The sequence below is a fragment of the Pangasianodon hypophthalmus genome, chromosome 4 (genome assembly GCF_027358585.1).
Source record: "Pangasianodon hypophthalmus isolate fPanHyp1 chromosome 4, fPanHyp1.pri, whole genome shotgun sequence".
Taxonomy (NCBI): Eukaryota; Metazoa; Chordata; class Actinopteri; order Siluriformes; family Pangasiidae; genus Pangasianodon; species Pangasianodon hypophthalmus.
This window is the reverse complement of record NC_069713.1, coordinates 33,512,443-33,539,724: the sequence shown is the minus strand read 5'-3', so window position 1 is coordinate 33,539,724 and position 27,282 is coordinate 33,512,443. Positions and strand designations below refer to the sequence as shown.

Genomic DNA, 27,282 nt, shown 5'->3' with positions numbered 1-27,282 from the left:
CCCCAAACACACACACACACACACGCACCTATCCGCCCCCCAAACACACACACACGCACCTATCCGCCCCCCAAACACACACACACGCACCTATCCGCCCCCCAAACACACACACACGCACCTATCCGCCCCCCAAACACACACACACGCACCTATCCGCCCCCCAAACACACACACACACGCACCTATCCACCCCCCAAACACACACACACACACACACGCACCTATCCGCCCCCAAACACACACACACACACACACGCACCTATCCGCCCCCAAACACACACACACACACACACGCACCTATCCGCCCCCAAACACACACACACACACGCACCTATCCGCCCCCCAAACACACACACACGCACACACACCTATCCGCCCCCAAACACACACACACGCACCTATCCGCCCCCAAACACACACACACGCACCTATCCGTCCCCAAACACACACACACGCACCTATCCGTCCCCAAACACACACACACGCACCTATCCGTCCCCAAACACACACACACACACACACACTCGCACCTATCCGCCCCCAAACACACACACACACACACACTCGCACCTATCCGCCCCCAAACACACACACACACACGCACCTATCCGCCCCCAAACACACACACACACGCACCTATCCGCCCCCAAACACACACACACACACACCTATCCGCCTCCTGAGGCTTCCTGTATAAAGAGTACCATTTGCCCTGTAGTATTATTGTGCCCCGTGTGAGGAATAGTAATTGGCTTTTGTGACAGAAACTTTGCAGTTTAAAAAGCGTAAAGCTCCTGTTTAAATAAGAAATGCCCATATCGCCAAGAGGCAGTGTTAACTTACCCACAGCATCCGCAGAGTTCCAGCCTGGGCCTGATACTGTTTGCTGCTAAGCTAATCTACACTTAGCTTAAGAAGAGATAGAGTATAAGAAACTATTATCTTAATAATAGTATTATTATTCAACAATAATTTTTCATTAATCAGAATTAACTGATTAGTATGTATTAATCAATAATAACTCATTGAGTTTAGGATCCAGAGCAGATCCTCCACTCACACAGCCTAAAGCTTAGCAGAGGCATTAGGATATTAAAGTTATTATAGTGATCACACAATGACCACGCATCACGTGTTGTTAACGCACACGTAGGATCCAGAGGGGATCTCCAGCCCGTCTAGCCCAAAGCTCTGCGGAGGCATTAGAACACTGGGGCTATTCAATGCTTTATTTGACCTTTATAATTAGCACTAGTTGCCCTACTCGCCCAGCCTGAGCTTTACAAAGGTGTTAGAATTTTGGAGCTATCCTATGCTTTGACTAGCTGTAATTAATTGGGTTTATTACGTCGTCGTATACGACAGCGTGTTGTCACACCATGTGTTCATATCAGGTGCGCAGTTGTACTGCCTACCTCGCCTTGAGCAATACAGCTGCTGCCACGTGTGCGGAGGATCGGGAGCAGATCCCACACATGTACGGTTAAAAGCTGTGCGGAGGCTCCAGGATATCAGCCGTATTCTGGGCTTTAGGTGACCGTTATATTTAGCACTAGTTAATTATACAGCTGCATACCACAGTGAGTCGCCATAACCTGTGGATCGCTTGAGTTTGTGTGCCATACTGCCCACCGTCTATTGTGCTGTATCGTCCAAGTGTACAAATACGCCCAAAAATGAGCTTAAGTTCCTGCCATACCATGAAGGAACAATCCCAGAGACAACACCACAGACTGCAAAGATAAAAATAAATCATGTAGTGTCCTTCATCCAACATGGAACTCAACTCAATATTCTGCATGAAAAACATCTGACCCAATCGTAACAAAAATGGAAAAACAATAGTTATGGCTCTGTAGAAAAAGTCTAAGAAAAGCTGGTCATGAGGACCGTGTCTTCTTCATTGTCTTCACTGCAGAGTGTCTACCGCTTTATTTCTGACGTGTGTGTGACCAAAGACTGCAAAGAACATCCAAGCAGTGACAAAGATGGTCTAAAAACACTTGCTACTAAAAGGCACTCAGGACCAACTAAGAACTGCGCACACACACACACACACACACACACACACACACACACACACAGGAGCACTTACTTGGGCTTTGTTTTCCCTTTACTCTTACAGCCTCCGCCTCCTCCAGCCACTGCAGATCCAGGACTCTTCACCTTAACCTTCTTTTCTCCGACTGCAGCTTTCACAGTGGCTGCACCCAGTGCAGGGCTCTTCTTCTTGCTCCCTCCTGCACTTTTCTTCTTGGCCCCAGTAGGACTTGCAACACCATCCTGGTCAATAGAAGTCTGTCTAGCAGGAAATTCATCCTGACTGAGCACCCGTGGGATGTTCCGCTCGCCACGGGCTTTAGCCCGAGCGATGGCCTCAGCCACAATTCGATTGGCCTTCTCCTGCTTACACAGAGTCTCCACTTTCCGCAAGGGCTCAGTGGCCTTGACGATACGTAAACCCTGCGAGGCAGGTGTGGAGCTGGCAGAAGATCCAGCTGAGGTATTGATGACCTTCACCACCGAAACTGCACCACCAGAACAAGAAGCTGAGCTTGTCTTGGGAAACACGAGTCATTGAGAAAAGAAAAGCAATAATGTAAATTTAAATTATCTTCTCTGTGCCAAAAATAAATTACAAAATGCTTTAACTTCTAATATTTCTTGCCTGAAAATAATTAAGGATTTTAATTTAAGCACATATCTGCAACTGCATTTCCCTTATGAGCGTGTACAGTTTGTGCCAATTCAAGTTCAAATCATGTATTATTTTGTGCAAAAAAAGGCACGATGGGCTTTAGGGGTTGCAACTGTTAATTTTTTCAATAATCTGATCACTAATTTTAAAAAGCAGTCAGCTAATCATCTTTTCCACAGTTAAAGCAAAAACTGAGTCAGGACATCACAATTTATTGCTAATAAATAGCAGCTAAGTACACATTAAACAGCACTTCAATTAACAGCCACACACACGCTACAAATGACAATTCTAGCTTCAATGCTTTTCAGACACTGTTAATGACAAAAACAAATAAATCAGGACAATATATGTGAAAAATAAATCTGTGTGTCATTCTACACTAGTTAAGGCCATGCCAATTCTTCAGATGCACTTGTGTGGACAACCTGATGGCTCGTGTGTCTCAACTAATATAGTTTATATTTGGAGTGAAAGCTAACAGTACGCCAGTCCGTGTCGGTCTCAGAGCCCTCCTTATAACCGTACATTCTTATATCCTTACAGTCTTCCTCGGACGGAGGATACCGCGTCTACAGCAGCAGCTGCGAGGTTTTTCCAGGCTGATAATGAGCCGGGAGTTCGGCCCTCAGTAGTGCTGATCTCTTATCGAGTGTGGACAGGGTTTAAACTAGCTGAGCGGGAACGAATAGCGATGTGTACACTGGCAACGAACGTGCTCTTTCGCCACAGTGCTGGGATTTTATTAAAAAATAACTGTGGGAGGAATTCCTACGGGTGCAGCCAGGAGTGGGACTGAAAATAACTAACTAAATAAATAAAATAAACCAGCCCCTGCACACCTGACTGTTTTTCAGTCATCGCTTTCTACCAAACACGTGATGTCCCTTCAGTACAAAGTGATAACTGTAAACGCTCATCAGGGAAATGAAACTGCAAACACTTTTGATTTGTCCAGAAAACAAATTATTGTACTTGATCCTCTGAAGTCCAGTCTAAAGTGTCTGTCGTACCTGTTGCTGCAGCAGGAGTTTAACGGGCACTGCCAGTCTTTGTGCTCCCTGGCCTTGAGAAACCTGGACGACTTGGTGGCAGCCACTAGCATTCGCGGTACCAGAAACTAGCTGAAACTGAATAAGAACAGGTTCATGATTTAGTGTTCATCTCTAACTAGCTTACAACTTCCTGCTAATCCTACAGCATGCACACAGTACAAACACAAGCCAAAAATAAATAAAAAAAAACAGTAAGAAGCAGCTCTTGACTCACCTTGGCTCCCTGCTGGTTGGGCTGCTGCTGTACTTGAAGCTGGATAGTGAGCACCTTTGGTTGTGCCCCGGTCTGGCCTGCTCTAGCCTGGGTAAGCGCTGCCAGCTGGCCACCCTGAAGGACTAATTTCCCCGGGAGAGAGCCCAATACAAGCCTGGGCTGCTGACCCTGTTGTCCAGCTCCTGCTGATGGATTGCCACCAACCGTCACTGCACCGGTCTGGTTCGTCCCACCCTGAGAAGGCGGCTGCAGCACCAGTGTGATTCTCTTAGGCTCAGCCTGAGTGGTGGGAAGAAATAATAATAATAATAATAATAATAATAATAATAGCTGAAAAAATTAGCTAAAATTAACCACTAGCTGTTATCATGATATCTCAAGCTAAACCACTTCTCACAGGTATCAGGCTGATTATTCACCAGCTTCACACCAAAACAGAGACCAATTAAACACCTTAATTTTTCACCAGAAAAGGTACAACATCAGTCCATAACCCTTTTTCTTTTCATAGTGTAACATTCTGTCCTACTCTCACTCCTGCTCGTTTACATGCCCATGCGCTCTCCCTCTCTCCCTCTCTCCCTCTCTCCTGACTGGCTGCGTCACTGTGTCCTTACTATTACAGTCGAGGTGACACTCAGCAGCTCAGCAACATCATACCAAGTGTTTAAGTATTAATGATTTAATAATTTTTTTATAGACGATGTAATAAAATGATAGGATGTAAGCTTTTGGAATTACCGCCCTCACTGGTAGAAAAATGCTACTGCAAGCAACTTTCAGATCACTTCATAAAATGGATTGTGCTTCATCCTTCTCCACTATGCAGATTCATTTGGAAAAGTGAGAGGCAGTAACACATTCAGTGAGAATTCAGGCTGCATTACAAACCGCACGCAGTGCAGTACTGCTGGGAGTGTGTGGTTCAGGAACGCAAAACCTGGATTTAATCCTTTATCGCGATCCACTGGTGTTCCATGAAAAATTCACCAAAGAATAGATGAAAAAAATGAAAAGATGCTCTAAAAATCTCAGTTTAAACATTCATTCTGTTCGTTTCGTAGACCAGTGTCTTTAATAAACACGATTCTCTTCTATGATTAAACTCTCGCACTGAAGAGCGAGTTCTTCCCCTGCGTTTCATATTTGTTTCACACACAGTGATATGAGCACAATGTCATTTTCTGGACATATATCCATTATATAATAATCAAATAATTGACAAATACGTTATACGAGGCTTTATAATGGCTGGAGTTCAATATACTGGCCAGTTTAATCCTGCAGTTCCGCACAACTGACTCCCTCTTTCTTCTAATGGACCCTCAGTAAAGACAAGGGAAGTGATGTAGACCACAGCAACTGGTTAAAAATAAAGACTAAATCACTCGTCATTCCATGATTGACAGAATTTGGATTTACACAGCAGTTAGACTGAAGTTCTTTCTTTACAAAAGCCTCTCATACTGCTGAACACCTACGAGTGATAAAAAACCTTCAGAAACGCTTTCAGTGAGAACTCACATCATCAGCCGACACGGCAAACGATACTTTACAGGAATATAACTTTTGACTTAAAATATGAAAGATGATCACATCAAGGTGAAAATGAAGAACAGACGCCACCTGAAGCGTCTTTAACAGGAATGTACAAATCAGTGGGAGCCAGTTAGGGAGCTAGCCGACACGCTAGACCATGAGTGAGGATCTATTTCCATTGGAGCAACAATAAACATGGCGATGCTGTGTCCAAAATGTCACTTACTCAATATTAATTGCTTGATTATAGAGCAAAATGGGAATCAGGGCAAAATGGGAATCGGGGCATAAAGGCATCGGGTAAAATGCCTTTATGCCCCGAGTCTGTATGAGACCTGACAGTTTTTTTCCTGAGTCCTGAAGACTTTTAGTCTGAGGTGTGATGCCATTTGTCATATGGCGGAGAACTGACACTGAGATCTGAGGACGTCCAAATACAGGTGGCCATGAAGAGGCCATGCTTTCCCCACAGCAATCGTGGAAACCTCGGCCTCTGTCGAGAGAGACAAAGTCTCAGCTGGGAGAAGACAAGCAGAGCTATTCACGAGAGCAGGTGAAGTGTGTTATAGCAGACTGTCTTTGTTTCCCTGAGCGGCGACACTCTGCCACTTGACTGCTGTTTTTTTTTTTTTTTTTTAATTTTTTGTTTTGCATTTACTAGTTTATATTTTGGAAATTTTAGGCTTTTATTTTTTTTTTTTGCCTCCTAAAATCCATGTCATAGGAGAGAGAAACAGCACCATCTGCATGCATATATTACATATGGGACAGGACAGGGCCAAGACAGGGCTGAGACGGGACAGGGACCGTGCTGAGACGGGGCCGAGACGGGGTGAGACGGGGTGAGACAGGGCCGAGACAGGGCCGAGACGGGGCAGAGACGGGGTGAGACAAGGCTGAGACAGGACAGGGACCGTGCCGAGACGGGGCTGAGACGGGAAAATGAGATGAGTAGGTTTCAGACTTTTAAAATCAGTGAAACTGCACATCGTGGAGCTGAGAATTTCATGCTAGTGCCATTTGTTATTACATTTTGGGCCATTTGGAGACTTTTGGTTCCATTTTGGAGATGTTCTTTTGTGCCATTCTTTAGAAGTGTTTGCTTTTTACTTTGTCATTTCAGAGGCTTTGTGCTAACGGGAAATGTTTCTACCCATGTTTGGAAAATCTTACACAGAATTAATAGCTGGATTTATCTACTTCAAATTTTGGCTGCTTATGGACAAGCAGTAGGTGGATCTCTGTAAGCTGGAATTAGACTGATATCAGCATTTACTTATATATAAACATTCAGGTGAAAAGAAAAAAGTTTTTTGGGGGGTTATTTGTTTTCTTTTTTTTTTTTTAAACTTTTCTTTACATATATTGCCCTTAGTGGGCTAGATAAAAGAAGATAAAAGAAGAAATACTTGTGATAAACCACAAATTCTTAAAGTCTTGAGTGTCTACTTTCAGATGAGCCATTAACTGTTACTGTGGATGGTGATGTCAAGTTCAGGTGGCCTTAAAAATCTTCTGGCAAACCATCTGGTGCCTCAGGAAGACGGGACTAGACTGTACATGAGCTCTAATATGCAAGTATGAGGAAGTGCTGCCCTCTACTGGAGACAGCGTTAAACAGTGAAAGAAATCCCTTAACCTGGGGGAGAGTAGGCAGTCCTCGCCTACAGCTCATACCTGTGACTTAAGGTTACTACTGCAGGTAGAAACCTGTGTGTCTGGTCCTCACTCCCACTCGTGGTGTTCATGGACAGGATATCTAGACAGGCTGGAGACGAGTCTCTGACATAATAACTAGCAGGACAACCGTAGACATACTAATTACTTGCCAGTAGAAGATCAGGATTTGCATTTTGGCATTTTTACAGCACAAATATTCAACAGACAAAGTGAGCGAGGCGTTGCGTTCCTCAAGTTACATATTAAGATAAATACATCAGTTGCCTTTGTTGTTTTTCACTAACATTTAAAAATCTGTTTTCTCCTGTTTCTCATTTATAGCCAAATATTAAATGTCCTACCACGTCTTAACCCTCAAAAAAATAAAAACATTTACAACGCTAAAAGTTTTCTCATGACAAATTACCCACGGCTCAGAATAGGACCTGGGAATAGGACCCGGAAAGCTAAGAAAAGACTAAATTATGACGGTATCATGCGGTAAAAAGTGTCCTGATGTTCTCCAGGTTAGAGCTGCCTGCTGAAAACACATGTATAGACATTTTAGACCTTTTACACGCACCTTTGACCTGAAGACTGGTAGTGACATGTGACAGTGTTCCTGTTTCAAACAAGTCGCCTGGAAGATTTTTGCCTGTTTCTGCGTTTAAGCAACTTTTTCCACATTTTCCATCATCAGTAATTTCTACACTATCGTCACTATCAGTTCCTGTATTTTATCTTTCCTTTTTGCCGCCACTTCTTTCAAATAATTTTTTTTCGTTTGAAGACATCGGATGTGAAATCCTCAGCAGGAAACATGACAATGGGTAGTGTGATGCATGGCCAGCCTTGAGCTTGTGGTCGAGTGTGTGTTGAGTGGCTATCATTCTGACAGAGAAAACTGTAGAATCAGAGGAACATCCAGAAGCTAGTGAGAACCTGCAAGCACGAGAGCAGCATAGTTTCAGTATGTGAAACCTGGATGCTTAAGGCAAAGATGGCGAAACCCCCCCCAACTTCAACTTTAGAGCCTTCACAGCGAGGCAAATGTGAGGACTTGTAGGAATAGCTGCAACGTCAAAGCTAACGCTAAGGCTCACCCACAGGAGCGCCACTCCTCTCCCGTTCACGTGTCAAACAGGTTTGCGCTCCTCACGGAAGCACCTGTTAAAACTGAAAGTGCTCAATAAGCAACTATTAAGCACAAGAAATTGAGAGTTTGCTATAATGACAGCGCACAAATCTAAACATAAGCCTGACAATTAGGAGTGTAGCAATACGCTGTGACGCTACACATCGCGACGCAGAAAGGGGATGTGCATCGCGGAAATGTGCGACATCAGCATTATAATCATGCATCTAATCTAACAGCACTGTTTGTACAGCAGAAGTCCCAGTCTGCACAACATATGGAGTTAAAACATACAGACAGCACACTGGTCACATGATCGCATTACCACGGGAATTACCTGCATTTGTAAAGCGACCGATAGCTCTGGATCGCGATGACCAACACGTGCCACGTTTTAAAATGACACCAGCTGCACTCCTTTGGTTTCAATGAATCATCTGAGTGATCCCAGGTCACAGACTTTGTTTATTCAAACAATCAAATATTTTGGAGAATTTATAAATGTCTGCGTGAAAATCCGAGGAGATCAGCAGTTTATGAAAAACTAGCCCATCAGGTGCCAACGACCAGGCCACGGTTAAAGTCACAGAGATTTATATATATATAAATTCCGGATTGCGAATGTGGCATGCGCACCTAAGCGACTGTACACTGAAGTGCTTAGGCGTCTACAGGAAAGCGTCAGGAAAAAAACGTCCAGAGAAGTGACACACGCAGAACTGGATCTCGCAGCACAACAACGCGCCTGCACACACTGCGCTGTCAACCGAGGACTTTTAACCAGAAACAACGTGATTATCGCTTCACAGCCACTGCATTCGCCACATCTCGCTCCACGAGTCGGCTTTTTTCCCCAAAATGAAAAATGAGATTGAAGGGAAAAAAATCACCGCCATAGGGGAAATCAAGGGGAAAAAAAACACAGGCTCTAGACATGATGACAAAAGATGACTACAAGAGATTAAAGGTGAAACGCTGTATGTTTTATAACATTATGGGTTTATTTATTTATTTATTTTTATTAATTTATTTATTTTTTTACAATTCTGGGAATTTTTGGGTCCCCCTCAGATGTTATCTTAGAAAATTTTCAAATTAATCCAGTAAAAACGGATTATGCATTTATACCAATGACTGTATGTGTGTGTACACACACACACACACACACACACACACGCGAGTGGAGAACGTGACGCCTGCAGTACGTTACCTATATGAATGGAGAAGTGTGCTCTTATGCTCCACTCATTAAGGCGCTGGCGTTCAGTTAACAAGGAGTGACCACCGCCTCAGTAACCGCTCCCTTTCACTCATCACCAGTTAACTTCTACACATCGTGCATTTATTGTAAGGAAAAATATTGGGGACATACCAAGGACAAATGAACTTCTAAAAAGAAAAGAGCACTATTCTTGAAAATAATCTGTGGAGATGTAAATTAAATTAGACGTTTGTCACCTTTCCCACTGACTAACATGGCAATAGCCAGGGTTAGGGTTAGAACTGCAGCAGCCACTAGAGGGCCTCAGACACGTCCTGGCTTCACTTCTGACTCCCTGTTATGATGCCAGCCGTATATACAGTCACTGGTTTGTGCATTACTCCGTCCCTGTGTCACCGGTTTAACAATAACAATCCAGACACATGCAGCGAGTGCAGTGTGGAAGAGGGGACTTTGTGTCACTGCATATGGGATTGGCATAAGATTCAAAACATTCTGAAGAAATGTACATATTCCATCACTGCCAGCACAATACATCTGTGTCCACATGTATGCATCTTTGGTATATTCTCTGAAACAATAACATTATCCAGTGCAAATAAAAGAATGTTCAATAGATACCTTTTTATTTCTGTAAAGCTGCTGTTGTAGGAGTTTTTACATACTATGTTGTGTATGATTGAATATGTGATGGAATATTCTGTACATGAATTCATGAAAATCAACCTCCATATAAAACAAAAACATATTTACAAAAATGTGTTCAGACCTTGTCAGTTTTTGTACACTTTTTTTCATTATAGATTTATTTTAAAATTGAATTAAGTGACATAAATCTACACACAAACCATACGGACCCTTTTTTCTAAAAAATGTTAATAAATGTATTCAGACCCTTTGTTCAGTTCTTGGTAAAAATACCTTTGGAAGCCTTCTCGTCTCTAGAAGTTCTGCAGACCTGCATTTGAGCAATTTCCCATTCTTCATGAGAAATCCTCTTAAACTCCATCAGACTGGATCAGGAGCATCTGTGAACTGCCATCTTCAGGTCTCTCCATAGATGTCTGTAGGTTCGAGTCTGCACCAGACTCAGCAGAGCAGCTTTGTCCTCACCGTCCTTTAAGCACCTACCACATGCCTTTTACTCAGATGTGACTTCCATCTAGTCATTTAGCCCCTACATTAAAGGCTTGATTGACTGAGTGTTTAGGAAATGGCTGTCCTTCCAGCAGGTACTTCCATCTCTGCAGAGCTCAGAGGTGTTGAACACTTCACCTGGCCTGCTAAGCCCACGGCTAATGTACCTATCTAGCATCATCTTTGTCTGTTTTGACGTGCATCCCTGTCTGGACTTCTTTCTCGACAGAGTAAATGAGGACCATGTCTTTGGTGAAAGGCCACCGCAACTGAAGTAAACTTGGTGGTATTCTTCTCATGTCCGAGTTCCTTCCCATATACAGAGTGACGCCAAATCAACATGGCTGCTACCTTTACATATAAAACGCCGGCTATACAGTTCTCTGTTTGAGAAAGAAAATAGACATCGCTCATCTGAGATAGCTGCCTAACTTACTGCTAACAAAATACAAACATGGAGTCGTCAGTTTTCTCACTTCGTCTGTCGATTGTGCAGATTACTATAATTATAATTTCGACCGGCGAAATACCGCTTAGGACATTCAGACCTGTACCATTTCCACATCTCTGAAGTGATATTTAAAGCTTTCTGTGCTACGAGCTCAGTCCTCAGTGAAGTGCTGCCTCTTTATCGTGGCTTTTTTTTTTCTTCTTTTCTTTAAAGTGCACAGTGTTTGGGAGAAGTCTGACCCTGACCCTGACCCTAACCCTGACCCTGACCCTGACCCATTTATGGATAAATTTATAGCATTTATGGATGTTTTAATAAAAAATTTAAATATGTATATTTAACAGGTACAATCTTGATTAGAACATTTTGAAAATCTTTTGTGTGTGTGTGTGTGTGTGTGTGTATTTCTTCTCCTGTGCTAGAGCATCATATCTTGCCCGCTGATCAGAGCATCCCTCAGACTTCATGGCCTGGGTTTTGGTCTAATATGCCCTTTTTTCAGGTTTTGCTTTTTAATAAATTTGCTCAAGTTTCTTTTTGCTGAAGTTTCTCACTGGGTTATTGCAGACTGATGGCAAAAGGTACATTTACTCCATTTTAAATTAAATCTATAACAAAGTGTGCAAATGGGGCTGAATACTTTATGAACCCACTGTATATGTGACTGAATAGCATCCACAGGGCAGCCAGGTCACTGCATAACTTCACTACAAACAACCTTTCAATCATAATGCAGAACACATTTTAAACATCAGTTTACGCGATATCAATTAAAAAAAAAATCAATATTAAAAATAGGTGGCAATTTCATTATCGCTGGTGTTATGAAGCATATACTGTGGCGTGTGCTATGTCACTTCCGCTAAAGCGAGGAAACTCTTTACACTGCACTCTGCTGTTAGTCTCATGACATAACTTGTGTTTTCATGGGAGTAATATTTAATTTTTTAATCATTTGTTCATGGGAATGTGACACACAGTGGCAGCACAATGTACTGGGCTGAATCATGCTTATTAACCACTGCGTATTTTCTCTCCTACCTTATGCAGGTTTCTAGCTACATCACATATTTATGGTCACATTAAACTAAATTTAATCTAAAACAGTATCTACTGTGCTACTTTGGCCAAATAAATAAATAAATAGATCTGTAGAGCGCATGACACCTTGATAGTTTGAAAATAAGTGAACATGTCCTCAGATGAATGATGAAAGCAAGCGCATTACGCAGTGCTGGGCGGTGAGCAGCGAAGCTACCCGAGTCAGCTAACGTGGAAACCACAAGCGTTGAGAAATACTACACTGTTCAAAGAGAAAAAAGAAAAATACAAAAACTTCCAATACCCAGCATGCATACGTGTGCACAACCTTTAGGGAATGTGGTTCAGAACAAACCAATCACATTCAAACTCATGTTAAATACTAATTAGTGAACATCTGCCATCAATTACAGAGACTGATTAACCCCAAATAAAGCACAGCTGCTCCTGTAGGAGTTTCCTGACATCATCTCAGTAACATCCAACTGGAAAAGCCATGTGTTATGGTCTGAGGAGACCAAAGCCTCTTTCTGGCCATAATACCAAAAGATATGTTTGGCACAAAAAAAACAGCACATCACCAAAAGAACACCATCCCCACAGTGAAGCATGGTGGCGGCAGCATCACGCCGCGTTTCTTCAGCTGGAACCGGGGCTTTAATCAGGGTGGAGGGAATCAAGAACAGCTTCAAATATCAGCCAATTCTGGTGCAAAACCTTAAAGCTTCTGTTAAACACTAAAGATGAAGGGGAATTTCACCTTTCAGCACGACAGCGACCCGAAGCACACCTCCAAATCAGCAAAGGAATGGCTTCACCTAAACAAGATCAACGATGTGGAACGGCCGAGCCAGAGTCCAGATCTAAACCAAAATCTGTGGAGTGGCCTGGAGAGGGCTGTGCACAGGAGATGCCCTCACAATCTGACAGAGTTAAATGCTTTTACAAGGAAGAAAGACAAAGTATTGCTAAGTCGAGATGTGCCACGCTGATAGACTCTTACGCTAAACAAATAACATCTAAAGGTGCTTCAACTCAGTGTTAGTTTAGGAGTGTGTACACTTACACAACCAGGTTATTGCACATCTCTTATTTTTCATTTTTCCCTAAAACGATTCTTATTGATTTTCACTTTAATTCATAAATTATAATTTCACTATAAAGGTAGAAAAGTTTCTGACACGATTTATCTTTGTTTCATTTTTTTACATCACAAAAACCTGCCATTTTAACAGGGGTGTGTAAACTTTTTATATCCATCGTGTCTCGTGTGTGAAGTCATCAAGTCGCCATCCTGCTTTCGGTTCACGTCCCAAAAAAGCTGATTCACTAAATCCAGGCACTGAAATCGAAGAAACAACCCTAAAGCTTCGGAGTCGATTCCACACACCAAAAGCGACTGGCCTCGCGCACACACACACGCGCGCACGCACGCACACGCACACGCACGCGCACGCACACGCACACGCACACGCCAAGTAAAATGAGCTTAGCATCAGAGCGTTTCAGTAGCGAGACAGTTGTGTGTTTTGGCTTTAATTTTTGGTTGGAATTGAACAAATCAGGGCTTGAAATGGAAATAAGACATACCATTGCAAAAAAAAATAAAGAGTGTGTGGAGCCAGTAAAAAAATGTACAGAACACCATTACATCAGACTGTGTATATCATTTGGTTAACCTGATCATATTCTCACGCTGAGAGATCCTCTGATAAACGTCAGTCATGCTGCGCTGCAGGTACTGACCTGTTACTTCACCTCTTTAGCTGCAGCCCCAATACACATGTAAAACGTGTTGTGACAAAATCTACAAAAACCTTCAACAGCTGTGTAGAACACACTGTAGTAGTGCGCTTTCCTGTAGCTCATCTTCAGAAGTTAGGTATCAGTGCCCTTAAAGCTTCTGCTGCGAGTACGTGTTCTTCAGGAGGTATTCAGTTAGCATGCGCTAGCTCACAGGTTTCAGCTCTGATTAACACGGACTCTCATCCCATCACACTGACACAGAGAGCTCTCTGCTGAAATACAGAAATATGGAAGAAAATAAACAGTCCTACCTGCTGTGCTACCGTGGACAGGGTGACACCTTGCGTTTGGGCTGCCGCTGTACTTCCAGCAACCTGCTCTTGGACCTGTGTCTGTATCGGCACCTGTGCTGGCTGGACTTGCGTCTGAAGCTGCAACTTTGGCATCTCTGTCTGCGTAATCTGCGTCTGCGCAGGTAACTGGACATGAGTCTGGGGCAAAGAGGTCAGCAGCACCTGCTTCACAGGTCCATTAGGCGTCTGTACCAACCTCTGGACACCTGTCCCCACCTTCACCTGTCCCTGTGCAGACTGTGTAGCATTTAATACTGTCCCTCCCGAGACGATGGACATTCCAGGTCTTACAGGTGTCCCTGTCACCACTCGTGCAATGGTGAGCTTCCCAGCAGTGCCTGCAGCTCCTGCTACGCTCTGCAGTACCTGGGCCTGACCCTGAGGGCTCTTCAGAATCACTATTTTTGGGGCTGCCTGTCCTGCCGCCTGTTGCGTAAGAAGGTGTTGGGGTTGCAGCTGTTGTGGAGCAACTTGAGACCCTGACACAGCCAAAGGGGAGCTCAGAAGAACGGCGGTGGAACCACTGCTACTGCTGACGATGGGAACAGAAGTCTGGGGTACTGTCTGAATGGGAACTGGGGCTGAAGCAGCGGGTGAGAGTGGCACCTGGCTTACTGGGTGTGTTTTAGGTGGAACAGAAGAGATGGTGGTGGTGGCTGTGAGTGGCGCTTGGGCATTGTCACTAAGGACAGGGACACTGGTGTCTGGGGCTGAGTCTGAGTCTAATGGGGGATCCACCTGGCCCAGGGCCAGCTTCAGAGCCTCCTCAACTGGGTCTGAGGAACCCTGAGAAAAGGTATCTTCTGGCAGGGAATCCAGGTTAAACAGTGGTGAATCATCAAACAGGTCCATAATGGGATCTGCCATCTTGTTCATTTTGTAACAAGAGGAATGTAAATAAAAAATTCCCAGTCAGAACAAATGAATAATAATCAAGAACATGAAGTCACAAACCTGAACATGTTTATAGATAAAACCTTTTACACACTTTATAGACACATACACACATATATATACATATATATACTCACATTCCAGCTGATGCGGTGAAGCAGGCCCTGCGGTCACTCCTCCATCAGCCTCGGCCAGGTGAACCTCAGGTGTGTGTGAGAGCACTGAGGAGCACTGAGGAGCACTGAGGAGCACTGAGGAGCACTGAGCCAGAGACAAACTTCTCCCTCTCCTTCCTCTGTGCTCTCTGAGTGAATACCACACCGCCCTTAAACACTCCTCTGATGGGCTACTGAAGAAGAAGGAGGTTCTGGAGGAGAACAGAGACAAAAGATTTCACCTGTTTGTAAATATCTCACAGCAGACTGGCCTGAGCTCATCATCCTACACGATCTAACAGCAGCTCAGAGTCAGAAACACAGCCGTGCGGGACACAGTGCGTGCTGAGCTGCTGAGCTGCTGAAGGCAGTAAACATTCAGCATTTTAATCAGGCAGAAGTTCCAGGTGATGATTAGCAGCTAGACTCCACGCTAAAGCTAAAACACTCCTGTTAAATGTTTGCTATCTCCACTCAGGGCTTAATCACTGTGTATGTGCGAGAAAAACGCTGGAGATCGCTTATGTTTTAGTTCATTATTGATGTAAAATGTAACTTTTCATCGTTTCGTTTCTCCGCTCTTTCATTCGGACGCTTTCATTTCGCCTCATCAACAAACCGGACCGGAGACAACGTGCTACAAAAACACGGCAGGAGCGGAACAAGGCCGCGGCGCTGCCCGCGCGCACCTGCGGCCCCCCGGCACTGCGGCGCCGCGACCACCTGCGAAACGCGCTGTTTCACCGCGTCCCTGCGCTAATTTACCTTCACATCGACACACATGGCTTTCTCCCTCTCCAACACGATTACTGGAAACAGCTAGCGCAGAGCAGGAACTACCCTCCAGCAGCAACGGCGGAAAAGCGCGTGTCCGAGTCTCATCCTCCCGCGCTGATTGGATAATAGCGTGAGGGAGAGACAACATTCTGTTTTCTGATTGGCGGAGAGAAATGTCCATCATGATGGTGCGCGAGCTGATTGGCTGGGATCACTGGGCTCGTGAAGGCTGAACAGGACTATAGTTTGGTTGACAGAGCAGTAAAAGCAGTCGCTTTATCGTCGGTGGTTTCCCCCAATTTATGCGTTAGATCTTAAGGCAGTATTATATGTTATATAATATAATATTTAATATAATATAATATTTAATTATAATGCGCCAGTGAGCACGTTATTGCCATTGCAATTTATCTTATGGCTTAAATAACACATATTTGATTTATCCATAATAAAAGACCACTTAAGCCAAACATTAAGTGTACACAGTTTCATGACCAGATGTAGCCAGATCAGCAAAACAAAAAAATCTGTTCTTTAATCCTGCAGTGGGTCTGGAGGCTAACAGCCCCAGGTCAGCAGTGTGAAGGCTGTAACCCTCACACTCCTGCAGCGCAGCACAGCCTCCCGGCTCAACAAGCACAACCCCATGAGTATAAACACTTCCATTACAAAACACCCATATCAAATGCACAAGTCTAACAGGAATGGCATCATCATCGCAGTCACTTTCTAACCATTTCCTGCTCGACTCTGGGCTCCTGAGTCTGACGCTCGGGCGAAGAGATACCAAACTATTTGCTGAGAAAGAGCCTTCACCATCCCAGCCTTCACCATGCCAGCCTTCACCATGCCAGCCTTCACCATGCCAGCCTTCACCATCCCAGTCTTCACCATCCCAGCCTTCACCATCCCAGTCTTCACCATCCAGCCTTCACCATGCCAGCCTTCACCATGCCAATCTTCACCATCCCAGCCTTCACCATGCAGCCTTCACCATCCCAGCCTTCACCATGCCAATCTTCACCATCCCAGCCTTCACCATGCCAGCCTTCACCATCCCAGCCTTCACCATCCCAGTCTTCACCATCCAGCCTTCACCATCCCAGCCTTCACCATGCCAATCTTCACCATGCCAGCCTTCACCATCCCAGCCTTCACCATGCCAGCCTTCACCATGCCAGTCTTCACCATCCCAGCCTTCACCATGCCAGCCTTCACCATCCCAGCCTTCACCATCCCAGTCTTCACCATCCAGCCTTCACCATCCCAGCCTTCACCATGCCAATCTTCACCATGCCAGCCTTCACCATCCCAGCCTTCACCATGCCAATCTTCACCATCCCAGCCTTCACCATCCCAGTCTTCACCATCCAGCCTTCACCATGCCAGCCTTCACCATCCCAGCCTTCACCATCCCAATCTTCACCATGCCAGTCTTCACCATCCCAGTCTTCACCATCCCAGTCTTCACCATGCCAGCCTTCACCATGCCAGCCTTCACCATCCCAATCTTCCCCATCCCAGCCTTCACCATGCCAGTCTTCACCATGCAGCCTTCACCATCCCAATCTTCACCATCCCAGCCTTCACCATGCCAGCCTTCACCATGCCAGCCTTCACCATGCCAGTCTTCACCATGCCAGCCTTCACCATGCCAGCCTTCACCATGCCAGTCTTCACCATCCCAGTCTTCACCATGCAGCCTTCACCATCCCAGCCTTCACCATGCCAATCTTCACCATGCCAGCCTTCGCAGCGATGTGATGCAACAAAGCACCCAGAAGTTATACGTTTCCGATGAGCTGGTGGTTTACGGTGACCGGAGGCCAAGCTACCACTGCTGCACAAATTGGGTGGGCAAGTGAGATGAAGAAGTTGCACAGTTGAACGTTTTGTAAATGAGAGGTGATATGATGTGGCGACTCCATATGGCAAAAAGGGACAGGGATTACAAGGTGAACACGCATGAACAGCACCACAACGTCGTAATTACAACCAGACAAATTTTTCTATAAGCCCTGACTTTCCGAGTTAGGGCTGTGTCTTTAACAAAAAGTCAGGGTGGCCCCCAATATTCAATCTACTGCAGAGCGAAAGACTGAACTGGTAATTATGCGCGTTACCTGTTCAGTTCTTTATTTTCTTTCAGCAGGGCAAAATAAACTTCTCATATGCATGAACCTCTGAGGAGGACTTGAAGGCAACGTTATTCGCAGCTCCTGAACCAGCTGTAATCATAAATCACTGGAGAGGCGTACGCAGCTGGGGCCACAGTGGAGGACACACACAAAAAAAAAAAAGAAAAAGAAAAGAAATTTAATGATCATGCGGCTGGACTGTGAACATTAGCAAAAATTAATAAAATTTTACAAAAACTGCAGCCTTAAAGTTTGTCACTAATTGAAGTGGAATCAGCTTGCACCTGATGTTAGCCTGCAGTGATTCAGTTCGTGGACTGAGTGGTGTGAAATCAGCTACTCTGAAAATAAAGTGAAAATATGTCAGTGGTGCGCAAAAAGAAGAAATAGAAATTTCTTTTCCCACGCATTGCGGGGTGCCATGAATGTCTGTGACATTTTTAGCCTTTAACCCCGGATAGCTGGTCAGACGTAGCTGGATTTTCTAGCATAGATATGGGGCAAAAATCAGCCACATCCTTACGATGCTGTCATAGTTATGGAAAAGAAGATTAATTGAGCAAAATGGGAAATTTTATTGATTTTTTAAACAATCATTATAATATTGGGTAACATTGCACCAAAGCATGAGCTTGCTATTAAATAAACTTATCTAATCTAACCTTTAGTAAATTAAGCATGATTAAATCTCGCATGTTTGTTTAATTTAAAATGTGTTTTTGGTTCCCTAAATAATAATAAGCAGTTTTAAAAAGCAGTAAAATAAGTTACTTTAATGTAAACTAGAAATAATTAGGCCTGTGGCTAAAATGTTACTTTTCTGTAATTGTATTCACTCGTTTGGTATCTAAATAATTTTTCAAGTAGATGGGTATAGTTGGAATTACTCACTTGAAATAAACTATTTGAAGTAATTAAGCTAATATAATTTTAAAAAATGAGTAAATGTTACTAAAATATACATCTGGATGTAGAAAAATTTGTGGTGCAATGATTTGACATAAAATATATTAAATTCAGTTCCAGTGTAGGGCACAGAAGACTTCAGCAGAAGAACACACTGCTGCTGATATCGGGCCTCGTTAATAAAGCTGGATATGAATTATTATTATTATGCAATTATCCGATCAGCCAATCACGTGGCAGCAGCACAATGCATAGAATCATGCAGATGCAGGTCAAGAGCTCTAGTTATTGTTCACATCAAACATCAGAAGAGTGTGATTTCTGTGAATTTAACTGTGGCGTGGATGTTGGTACCAGATGTGCTGGTTTGAGTTTTTCAGAAACTGCTGATCTCCTGCAATTTTCACACACAACAGTCTCTAGAGTTTACACAGAGTGGTGCAAAAAACAAAAAACACTGGGTGAGAGAGAGTTCAATGAGTGGAAACGCCTTGTTGATAAGAGAGGAGAAGGAGGAGAATGGCCAGATTGGATCCAGCTGCCAGGAAGGATATAGTAACTCTATAATCACTCTTTACAACCGCGGTGAGCAGAAAAGCATCTCAAATTATTGAACCTTGAGGTGGATGAGCTACAACAGCAGAAGACCACATCACGTTCTACTCCTGTCAGGCAAGAACAGAAATCTGAGGCTCTCATGGGCACAGACTCACTGAAACTGGACAGCTGAAAGTTAGGAAAAAAATCACCTGGTACTTTTCCAGGCTTCAGCTGTCCAGTTTCGGTGAGTCTGGCTAGACGGAAGCCCTTTCTCACAAAAAACATCCAAACATCCAAGCCCAACTAACTCACCCCAAACCATGTGGCAAAATGTGTTATGGTCTGATGGGACCAATTTCAAAAGGTAAAATGATTCCAAAAGATATGTTTTTCGCAAAAAAAGCACCAAAACAACACCATCCCCACCGTGAAGCATGGTGGCGGCAGCATCAGGCCGCGTTTCTTCAGCTGGAACTGGGGCTTTAATCAGGGTCGAGGGAATCAAGAACAGCTTCAAATATCAGTCAGTTCTGGTGCAAAACCTTAAAGCTTCTGTTATCCATCATATGGTAGTGTTCCAGTTGTGCTCCAGCTGTGAACTCGGATGGAGCTGAGTGAGGAAGAAAGACATTCACTTGTTTTCCCGTGGTGGAGGGGCAACACTTACTCAGCACCTCATCTATCCTGAGCGTGGAAGTTGGGAGTTGTAGGAAGTTGGGAGTTGTAGTTCTGAGTGGCCATATTTGTAGGCCCTGGTGCAGCATGGGATTTGGAGTTGTCTATTAAAGTCTGTGATTTTCACATATAACAACTGACTCTATTAAACCCTATTTAAAATTTAAGGAATAACACATGACACACCATGATGCTATACAAAAATAATTGCAATGTCATTTATTAATGAGCAACATGTCGCACATTTTAGTGGTTTATAGTTAATGCTGTGGAATGTCCATGAGACAGATTAGTTCCTGTTCTCACTTATGCTAAATCTCTCTCTCTCTCTCTCTCTCTCTCTCTCACACACAAACACACACACAAACACACACACACCCTTTTACCCAAGACAACTGAGAAAACAGAAAGCGGTACTGAGACCGAGACTCCTTCCATAAATGTTAAATAAACATCTCCTAACTTCACATCACCGATTGTAAGAATTACTTTGATAAACAACCCATTTTTAAATCTGTTTATTATTAATCTTAGATTATGTGGCGCATCCGCTGTGTGTGAACTGTTCCTATATAAACAATAACATATTAGAAAGCACACATTAATGTTAATGTTCGTGTTACAGCTGAAGTTGTGCCGTTATACACAAATAATACACACCTTCTGACCAATCAGATTCAAGCATTCAACCATGCTATGCTATAAAGTTTATATCAGTAATGGGTTTGCTACTAGAGGAGGAGGACTTGTTGGCTGAAACTGTTCATTTTGTGATTGATCACTCCGGCTGTATGGAGACGACCTGGGATGCAGTTCTACTGAAAGTTAGCACTAAAGGCACTGATACCAGGTGTTAGTTGTTAGTGTTAGAGTAACTGTTAAGTAATCAGCTAGGAATGGAAACACTTTATACCTGTAATGTTCATTTATTCATAATTACATATTTACTTGCTGCCTTTTCATTACTTCTGACAAACAACAGACCGTGTGGGACCATCTCCAGCAGTCTTTAGGCTATCCGTTTGGGACCATCACCATTAGCAGAGAGTGAGTCACAAGTGCAGAAAGCTCCAGCTAAGAAGCATCGGGATGGGTCGGGCAGGTCCTGAAGGCGAAGGCAGTCAGGATCAGGTACCAGCATCCTGTCAGGCAGAAGCAGAGAGAAAGAGAAAGCAGAGGCTTTAAAAGGGTACACGTTGTGAGAAAGTGCAAGCAGGGACTCTGGCAGGTCAACCTACGACAGTATAACTAAAAAGAAGAGTCCAGTTGTTTTTCATACCACTCCATGTCCGTGGCCAGAGCTGCCCCTTTCCCTAAGAGAAACACTTCTCTTGAGTGATGACATTTCTACCTCTATGTCACTTTAGCTATCAAGGGTCAAGAACAAATGTATGGAGGACTTTCGGAAAGTAAATAATTTAACGTGTGTGTTCGCTGATCAATTAGACAGCATTGAATTACTCGCTGCCCTGCAGGGTCCCTCTGCGCTGCGATAGGCCCGGGCCTCAAGACTGTTAAAAACGGCTCAGACGCAGCACAGCCCATGCTGTGAAATGTGTTTTTAAAGTTATTTTCATCCACGTAGCTTGTAATAGCATTAGATTATTGTCTTAAACGTTTTTAAAGAATAGCTAGAGAATGTTTCTTCATCTTTTAAAGAAACATTATAGACTCTATCTAAAGTTATTGACTCTTTAAAAAGATAATAAAGATAGCTATTTAAACAGATAAAGAAGTTTAGGAACAATATGTTAACACCAGATTTCAGTTGAAAATATGGATAGAGAATCTAACAGGTACAAATTTTATATAAAATAATAATGTGGAGTTTCATACAATTTTAAAGTGATTTTTATGTTGTCTGTGTTAATAAATTTTATATTTAGTGGCCCTTTAGACTGACAGTTCTCATATAATTATTATAACAATTATTTCAGAATCTGTTTTAACAGATTTTTCCACATTTTGCTTCTGATACATTAAAGAGAAAGGGAGAAGAAGAGAGAGAGAAATAGAGAGATGTGCAGTGAGTGGGCTGTACTAAAGGGAGGGTCTTTGGTAGATGGGATAAATAAGGCAGGAGTCATATGCTTCGTAGCTTTTCCAGTCTCTTCTCGCTTTATCCTGCACTGCAGAGGAGAAATGGCTGCATCAGACAGGTGACTTACTCTCTTTCAATCAGTAAGCAATAACTTTGAAACATTCTATACTTCATGACTCGTAGAGATATTGATATGATGCCTAGTGGACATTCGTGGTTAAAAAGGGAATAAAATGTAATTTGGTGGTTTAAGTTAAAGGTGGAGGTCCTTATATGTCTGTATAAATGTAGAGAAACAATTATTAATGAAAAGGGAGAAATGTGTTAAAGCATATATTTTTGATCATTTAATATAGTGTTCAAATATTTGTTGAAATTGTCAGTTAGTAAAGTATAAATAATCAGATAATCAGTTGAAAAAGTATCCAAATAGTGGTAGCTGTTTATTGACAATTGATTACATTACGGCAGCAAGATTTTCTTTTTTCGCGTATTAAAAATGCCTATAAGTAGCATTCTTAGAAACTGGAAAGATACTGTTCACGTAATATGCTGGAGGAACGGGAATAGGGTTGGATGCTCTGTGTCGGTGGGTGCATGTTATGGAACATCAGGAGGGAGAGGAAGCGTGTGAAAGACAGATGGTCACTCAGTGGAGATGTTCCTTTTTCTCCTCCTGGCACGTACTCCCTCTTGGATTCTGTTCTCCTATGTTGACAGCAATCCAATATGTTACCTGACGATGAACAATTTTTCTTCTCCTTCTTATAAGATTACCTGTTGGTTGACAAAGCAACTTTTCTGCCGACCTCTTTCTAATCTCCATCTTCTAATTTTCTCTTTCCCTTCCCACAGATCCTTTGATGATGGCTCTCAAATGTAATTTCAATTAAAAAACCTCCATATGCTTTTCCCACAGATACCATAGCAATCTATCAAGAAAATCACAGTATTTGGTTTTTTTTAAAAGAAAAAAACATTGTTTGAAGAGGGAGAAAAGAGGAAGAGAGAAGCCTCTTAGCCCTTTTAATTTAAAATTTATTTCACCTAGTACATTACGTGGATTATCAGCATCATTTAAGAGCATGCATACAGTGCTAGTTTGTCTATCCACCGGCGTGCCCACTCTTCTGGGGTTAATTCTGCTGTGGAATCCGTTGGTGGTTACAAGTCAGAATGACACTGAGCCTATTGTACTGGAAGGTAAATGTTTAGTTGTCTGTGACTCAACACCTTCTTCAGAACCTGCGAATAATGCATTGGGCATGTCAGTGCGCTCTGGCACTGGCCGAGTGGCCTTCTCTGCCACTCGCCAAACCAACCACGAGCCCACAGACATGAGCAATCGTACCATGATCATCTACTTTGATCAGGTAAACATAGAAATAATCAGCAGCTGTAAAGTTAATGGCCAATCGTTTTGTACTATATCTGCATGACTGGCTGGTTTTCTCTGCAGATCTTGGTGAATGTGGGAGGTCATTTTGACCAGGAGAGCAGCGTCTTCTTAGCCCCAAGGAGAGGAGTGTACAGCTTTAACTTCCATGTAGTGAAAGCTTACAACAGACAAACCATACAGGTACATCTTACTATGCAGTAAATGCTTTACCATAGAAACAGATAGTTAATATAAAGAATCAGAAATCATTTCCCTTTGTTTATCTGTTGTAGGTGAGCCTGATGCTTAATGGATGGCCAATGATTTCTGCCTTTGCTGGTGACCAGGATGTAACCAGAGAAGCAGCCACTAATGCTGGATTGGTGATCATGGAGAGGGGTGACAAGGCCTACCTGAAACTGGAGCGGGGCAATTTGATGGGGGGCTGGAAATATTCCACTTTCTCAGGCTTTCTGGTCTTCCCCCTGTAAAATAATACACATATCAAACCATGTGTACAGAAGGATTGGCCAGAAAACTGATTTAAATTAACAGAGCTGAAAAAAAATGTCATTATGTCCAAGCAAGCAAGACTAATCTAACAGTAGAATAATAAAATATCAGATGATTTATAAGGAAACATATACAATCTGATCTTATTTTTCAGAGTTAATTAACATTATATATAAAATCCTTTAAGCAAGATCATTAAATATAAATAAGAAACAGGACTATTTATTTACTTCATTTAAACGTGTTTTCTTGTACAGTACTGTGTAAAACTCTTAGGTTCCCTTTTTGTTTAGTACAAATTTTGTTATAGATGTTCATATGACTTCTACATGATCAATTCAGTACAAAAACATTTTATATTTCCAAACATTACTTTTGCAAGGAAAAAATTAAATGTTACAGGAAAATGTTCAGATAAAAACATAATGAAGGCTGCTGGGTTTCGCTGCAGAAATAAGAAGCGAGTCGACAGTCAAAGTCTCCAGAAGAACTGTGGCTGCTTCTGCAAGATGCTCAGTAACACTTCCAGCTCATTTCCTTATAAAACTGCACACACTGCACCTGAGAATACTAATTAAAAAAAATAAGATAAAGGATTGTCATACTAAATATAGACTTTGCTTAGTTTATAACTGTTTACTGCTCTTTATAGTATTTTGTTTATGTAGGAAGATTTAATTGAATTCTTTTTAAAGGCCTTTTTGCTTTACAGCATTTCTTTGCATGTGCCTTTGCACAGTGACGGACTGAGAAACCCTTTATATGGTCAAAATTTGACTTTTCTTATTTTTAAAATTTTATTATTACTTATTTTTACTATATACAGTACTGTGCAAAAGTCTTAGGCACCATTTTTAACACAAATTTTGTATTAGACATATATTGACGACTTCTGCATTATTGGATCAGTACAAACAACATGCACTTTACAACATGCACCTGAATCTCTTGACAGTTCTGTAGCAAAGCCATGTCCTGTCCCGCTGTAAACTGTTCTAACTGACCCTCAGCAGGCAGCTAAAATTAGCTACAGTTTATAATAATTTATTATTGACTGTATGACTAACACTCAATGTAGTTTGTTCAGGTTAGTCGCTCCTCTTTAAATGCACTGCAGCAACAGAGCGAGCGGAGCGTAAGAGTGCACTTCACCACCACCACCTGCAGGTGGCAGAGTTTGATGAAAGTCAGGGTGAACGGTGATTTTTTTTTTTTCCCTGAAAATATGTTGTGCTGTGTGTAAATGTTGACTACTGTTTACCAGTATGTTTTCATTTAAAAATATATTAGCTACATATACTTACTTATGTACGTTTGCTCTCAAATAGTAGCTCAGTCAGTCAAGACTCAAAGCTTTAATCTTTTCCTGACAAAAAAAAGGTCAAATCAATATATTTGTGCAAATTATACAAATGCAGTTATGTACATATTAATTAACAATGCTCTATTTACCACTTTGAGTTAGTGTTTAGCATCTTGCACCATCTTAAGTTGTACTTCAGGTGTACAGCGTGCAGACTACCGGCCTGACGCAGGCGATTGTTTACACACAGTAAACCAGGCGAGCAGCAGACCCACCTCCAGCCTGCTGTATTTACTGCTCTCTGACTCCGAGGTCTCTACTGCACGGACCCCGGCTCCAGTTCTGACCTACTGCGCAAACTCAGTAAGGATGGCAACTTTCAGTCTGACCAAAAAGGCTTCAAAACCACATGATGGGACTAAATGGCTTCATATTATCCACTCATATGTACAGCCGTTGGGTAAAACCTGAAAATACAGAAACAAGTGTGACAGTCAAAGTCTCCAGAGGAACTGTGACAGATTCTCCAAGATGCTTAGAAAAAAAACTTACCAGCAAAAAAGATGCTTACCGAAAACTTTCCGAAAACTTTCCGAAAACTTAAATCTGAAGTTTACCTGAGACTACTGATACATGTTTAAAGCAAAGTGAAATATTCAGCAAAACAGATATTCACTCTGTTTAGTTTAGTGCTGTTTAATGTAGAGAATGTTTAGTTTCATTGTTTTTGAAGGCATCTTTGCTTTACTCTATTTCTTTACATGTGCCTAAGACCTTTGCACAGTACTGACACTGCAGGTCTTCCTGAGCTGAACTCTGTTTCCCTTTTGCATGCATCTCAAAGTCATAGCATTTTAAAATCTTGTTACCACCAAAAGTGAAAATGCAAAAATTGCATTTAAAGATTCCTTCCAAATTCCACTGAACGTTGCCCCACCTACCTCTACATTTAAACCCGAAATCTGCTTACAGAAAAACTAAATTATTGCCCAATTATTTATCACTTTGTTTATCAGCATCCTCTGCATCAGTCTAGTTTACATGCACATCAGTATCCTGATATTAATCAGAATTTGGCGATACTGTAATTAGTCTCTTCACTCAACTGAGCTCTGTTTGCGCTAACATCTGCGGGGAAATAATCACTGATTAAATCAATCAGTTCTGTTCTGCTGACTAAATTTCTATCTTATTGTCTTTTTATTTTTGTCGTTTACAACGGTGGAAAAAGTACAGAGACTGTACACTGTACTTCAGTAAAGGTATGGGATCTGTGTAAAAAAAAGCTAGCTTATTTAACAAGCCAATTTATAAAACTTGACTAATTAGCTAATCTAAACAAAATTATAAAACATAACTAGGTAGCTAATTTATCAAGTTAATATACAAAACATAACTAGCTGGCTAAATTAACTAGCTAAATTACATTAAAAACTTGTACATAACATATCTGGATTTGATTGCAAATTAAAAGATATAATTATATTTAACATTTTGTTTTTATGTGTTAGGCAAATGAGAACCAGTAAAGAGTAAAAGATATTCTTTCTTTTGGAAATTTACTTGAGTAGGAGTACAATTATTCAATTTCACTAATATTTAAGCAAAGTACAAATCTTCCACAATAGGATCGAGGTAAAGAACAAAGTCCAGTTACTCTGCAGCTGTCATTAAACACTTTAAATGTCATATGCACAGCGTGTATAAGC

General features: G+C 42.2%; 3 protein-coding genes across 6 annotated transcripts in view; 2 read left to right on the top strand and 1 right to left on the bottom strand.

The window, feature by feature from the left end:
* Positions 1–16,188, bottom strand: part of chd8 (chromodomain helicase DNA binding protein 8) — a 77,655-nt gene extending 61,467 nt beyond the window's left edge. For 2 of the 3 annotated variants that reach the window (XM_034304145.2, XM_034304147.2), the window contains exons 1-6: positions 16,068–16,188; positions 15,285–15,514; positions 14,212–15,120; positions 3,971–4,249; positions 3,715–3,831; positions 2,099–2,562 (exon numbers count right to left, since the gene is read on the bottom strand). In XM_034304145.2, the coding sequence (XP_034160036.1) occupies positions 2,099–2,562; positions 3,715–3,831; positions 3,971–4,249; positions 14,212–15,120 (1,769 nt within the window). In that variant the 5' untranslated portion in view covers positions 15,285–15,514; positions 16,068–16,188. The remainder of the gene's footprint in view (positions 1–2,098; positions 2,563–3,714; positions 3,832–3,970; positions 4,250–14,211; positions 15,121–15,284; positions 15,515–16,067) is intronic. The other variant, XM_034304146.2, reaches the window with a different exon arrangement.
* Positions 16,189–16,287: 99 nt separating this feature from the next.
* LOC128318076 (uncharacterized) lies at positions 16,288–18,632 on the top strand. Its single transcript, XM_053233043.1, has one exon. The coding sequence runs from the start codon at positions 17,016–17,018 to the stop codon at positions 17,841–17,843; it is 828 nt and encodes a 275-aa protein (XP_053089018.1). The 5' UTR covers positions 16,288–17,015; the 3' UTR covers positions 17,844–18,632.
* Positions 18,633–22,402: 3,770 nt separating this feature from the next.
* Positions 22,403–27,282, top strand: part of cbln12 (cerebellin 12) — a 5,388-nt gene continuing 508 nt past the window's right edge. Inside the window, exons 1-4 of one of the 2 annotated variants that reach the window (XM_026912175.3) lie at positions 22,403–22,497; positions 23,235–23,752; positions 23,839–23,958; positions 24,051–27,282. The exon at positions 24,051–27,282 is cut by the window's right edge and continues 508 nt beyond it. In XM_026912175.3, the coding sequence (XP_026767976.1) occupies positions 23,465–23,752; positions 23,839–23,958; positions 24,051–24,248 (606 nt within the window). In that variant the 5' untranslated portion in view covers positions 22,403–22,497; positions 23,235–23,464 and the 3' untranslated portion in view covers positions 24,249–27,282. Of the gene's footprint in view, positions 22,520–23,234; positions 23,753–23,838; positions 23,959–24,050 lie in introns of both variants that reach the window. The other variant, XM_026912176.3, reaches the window with a different exon arrangement.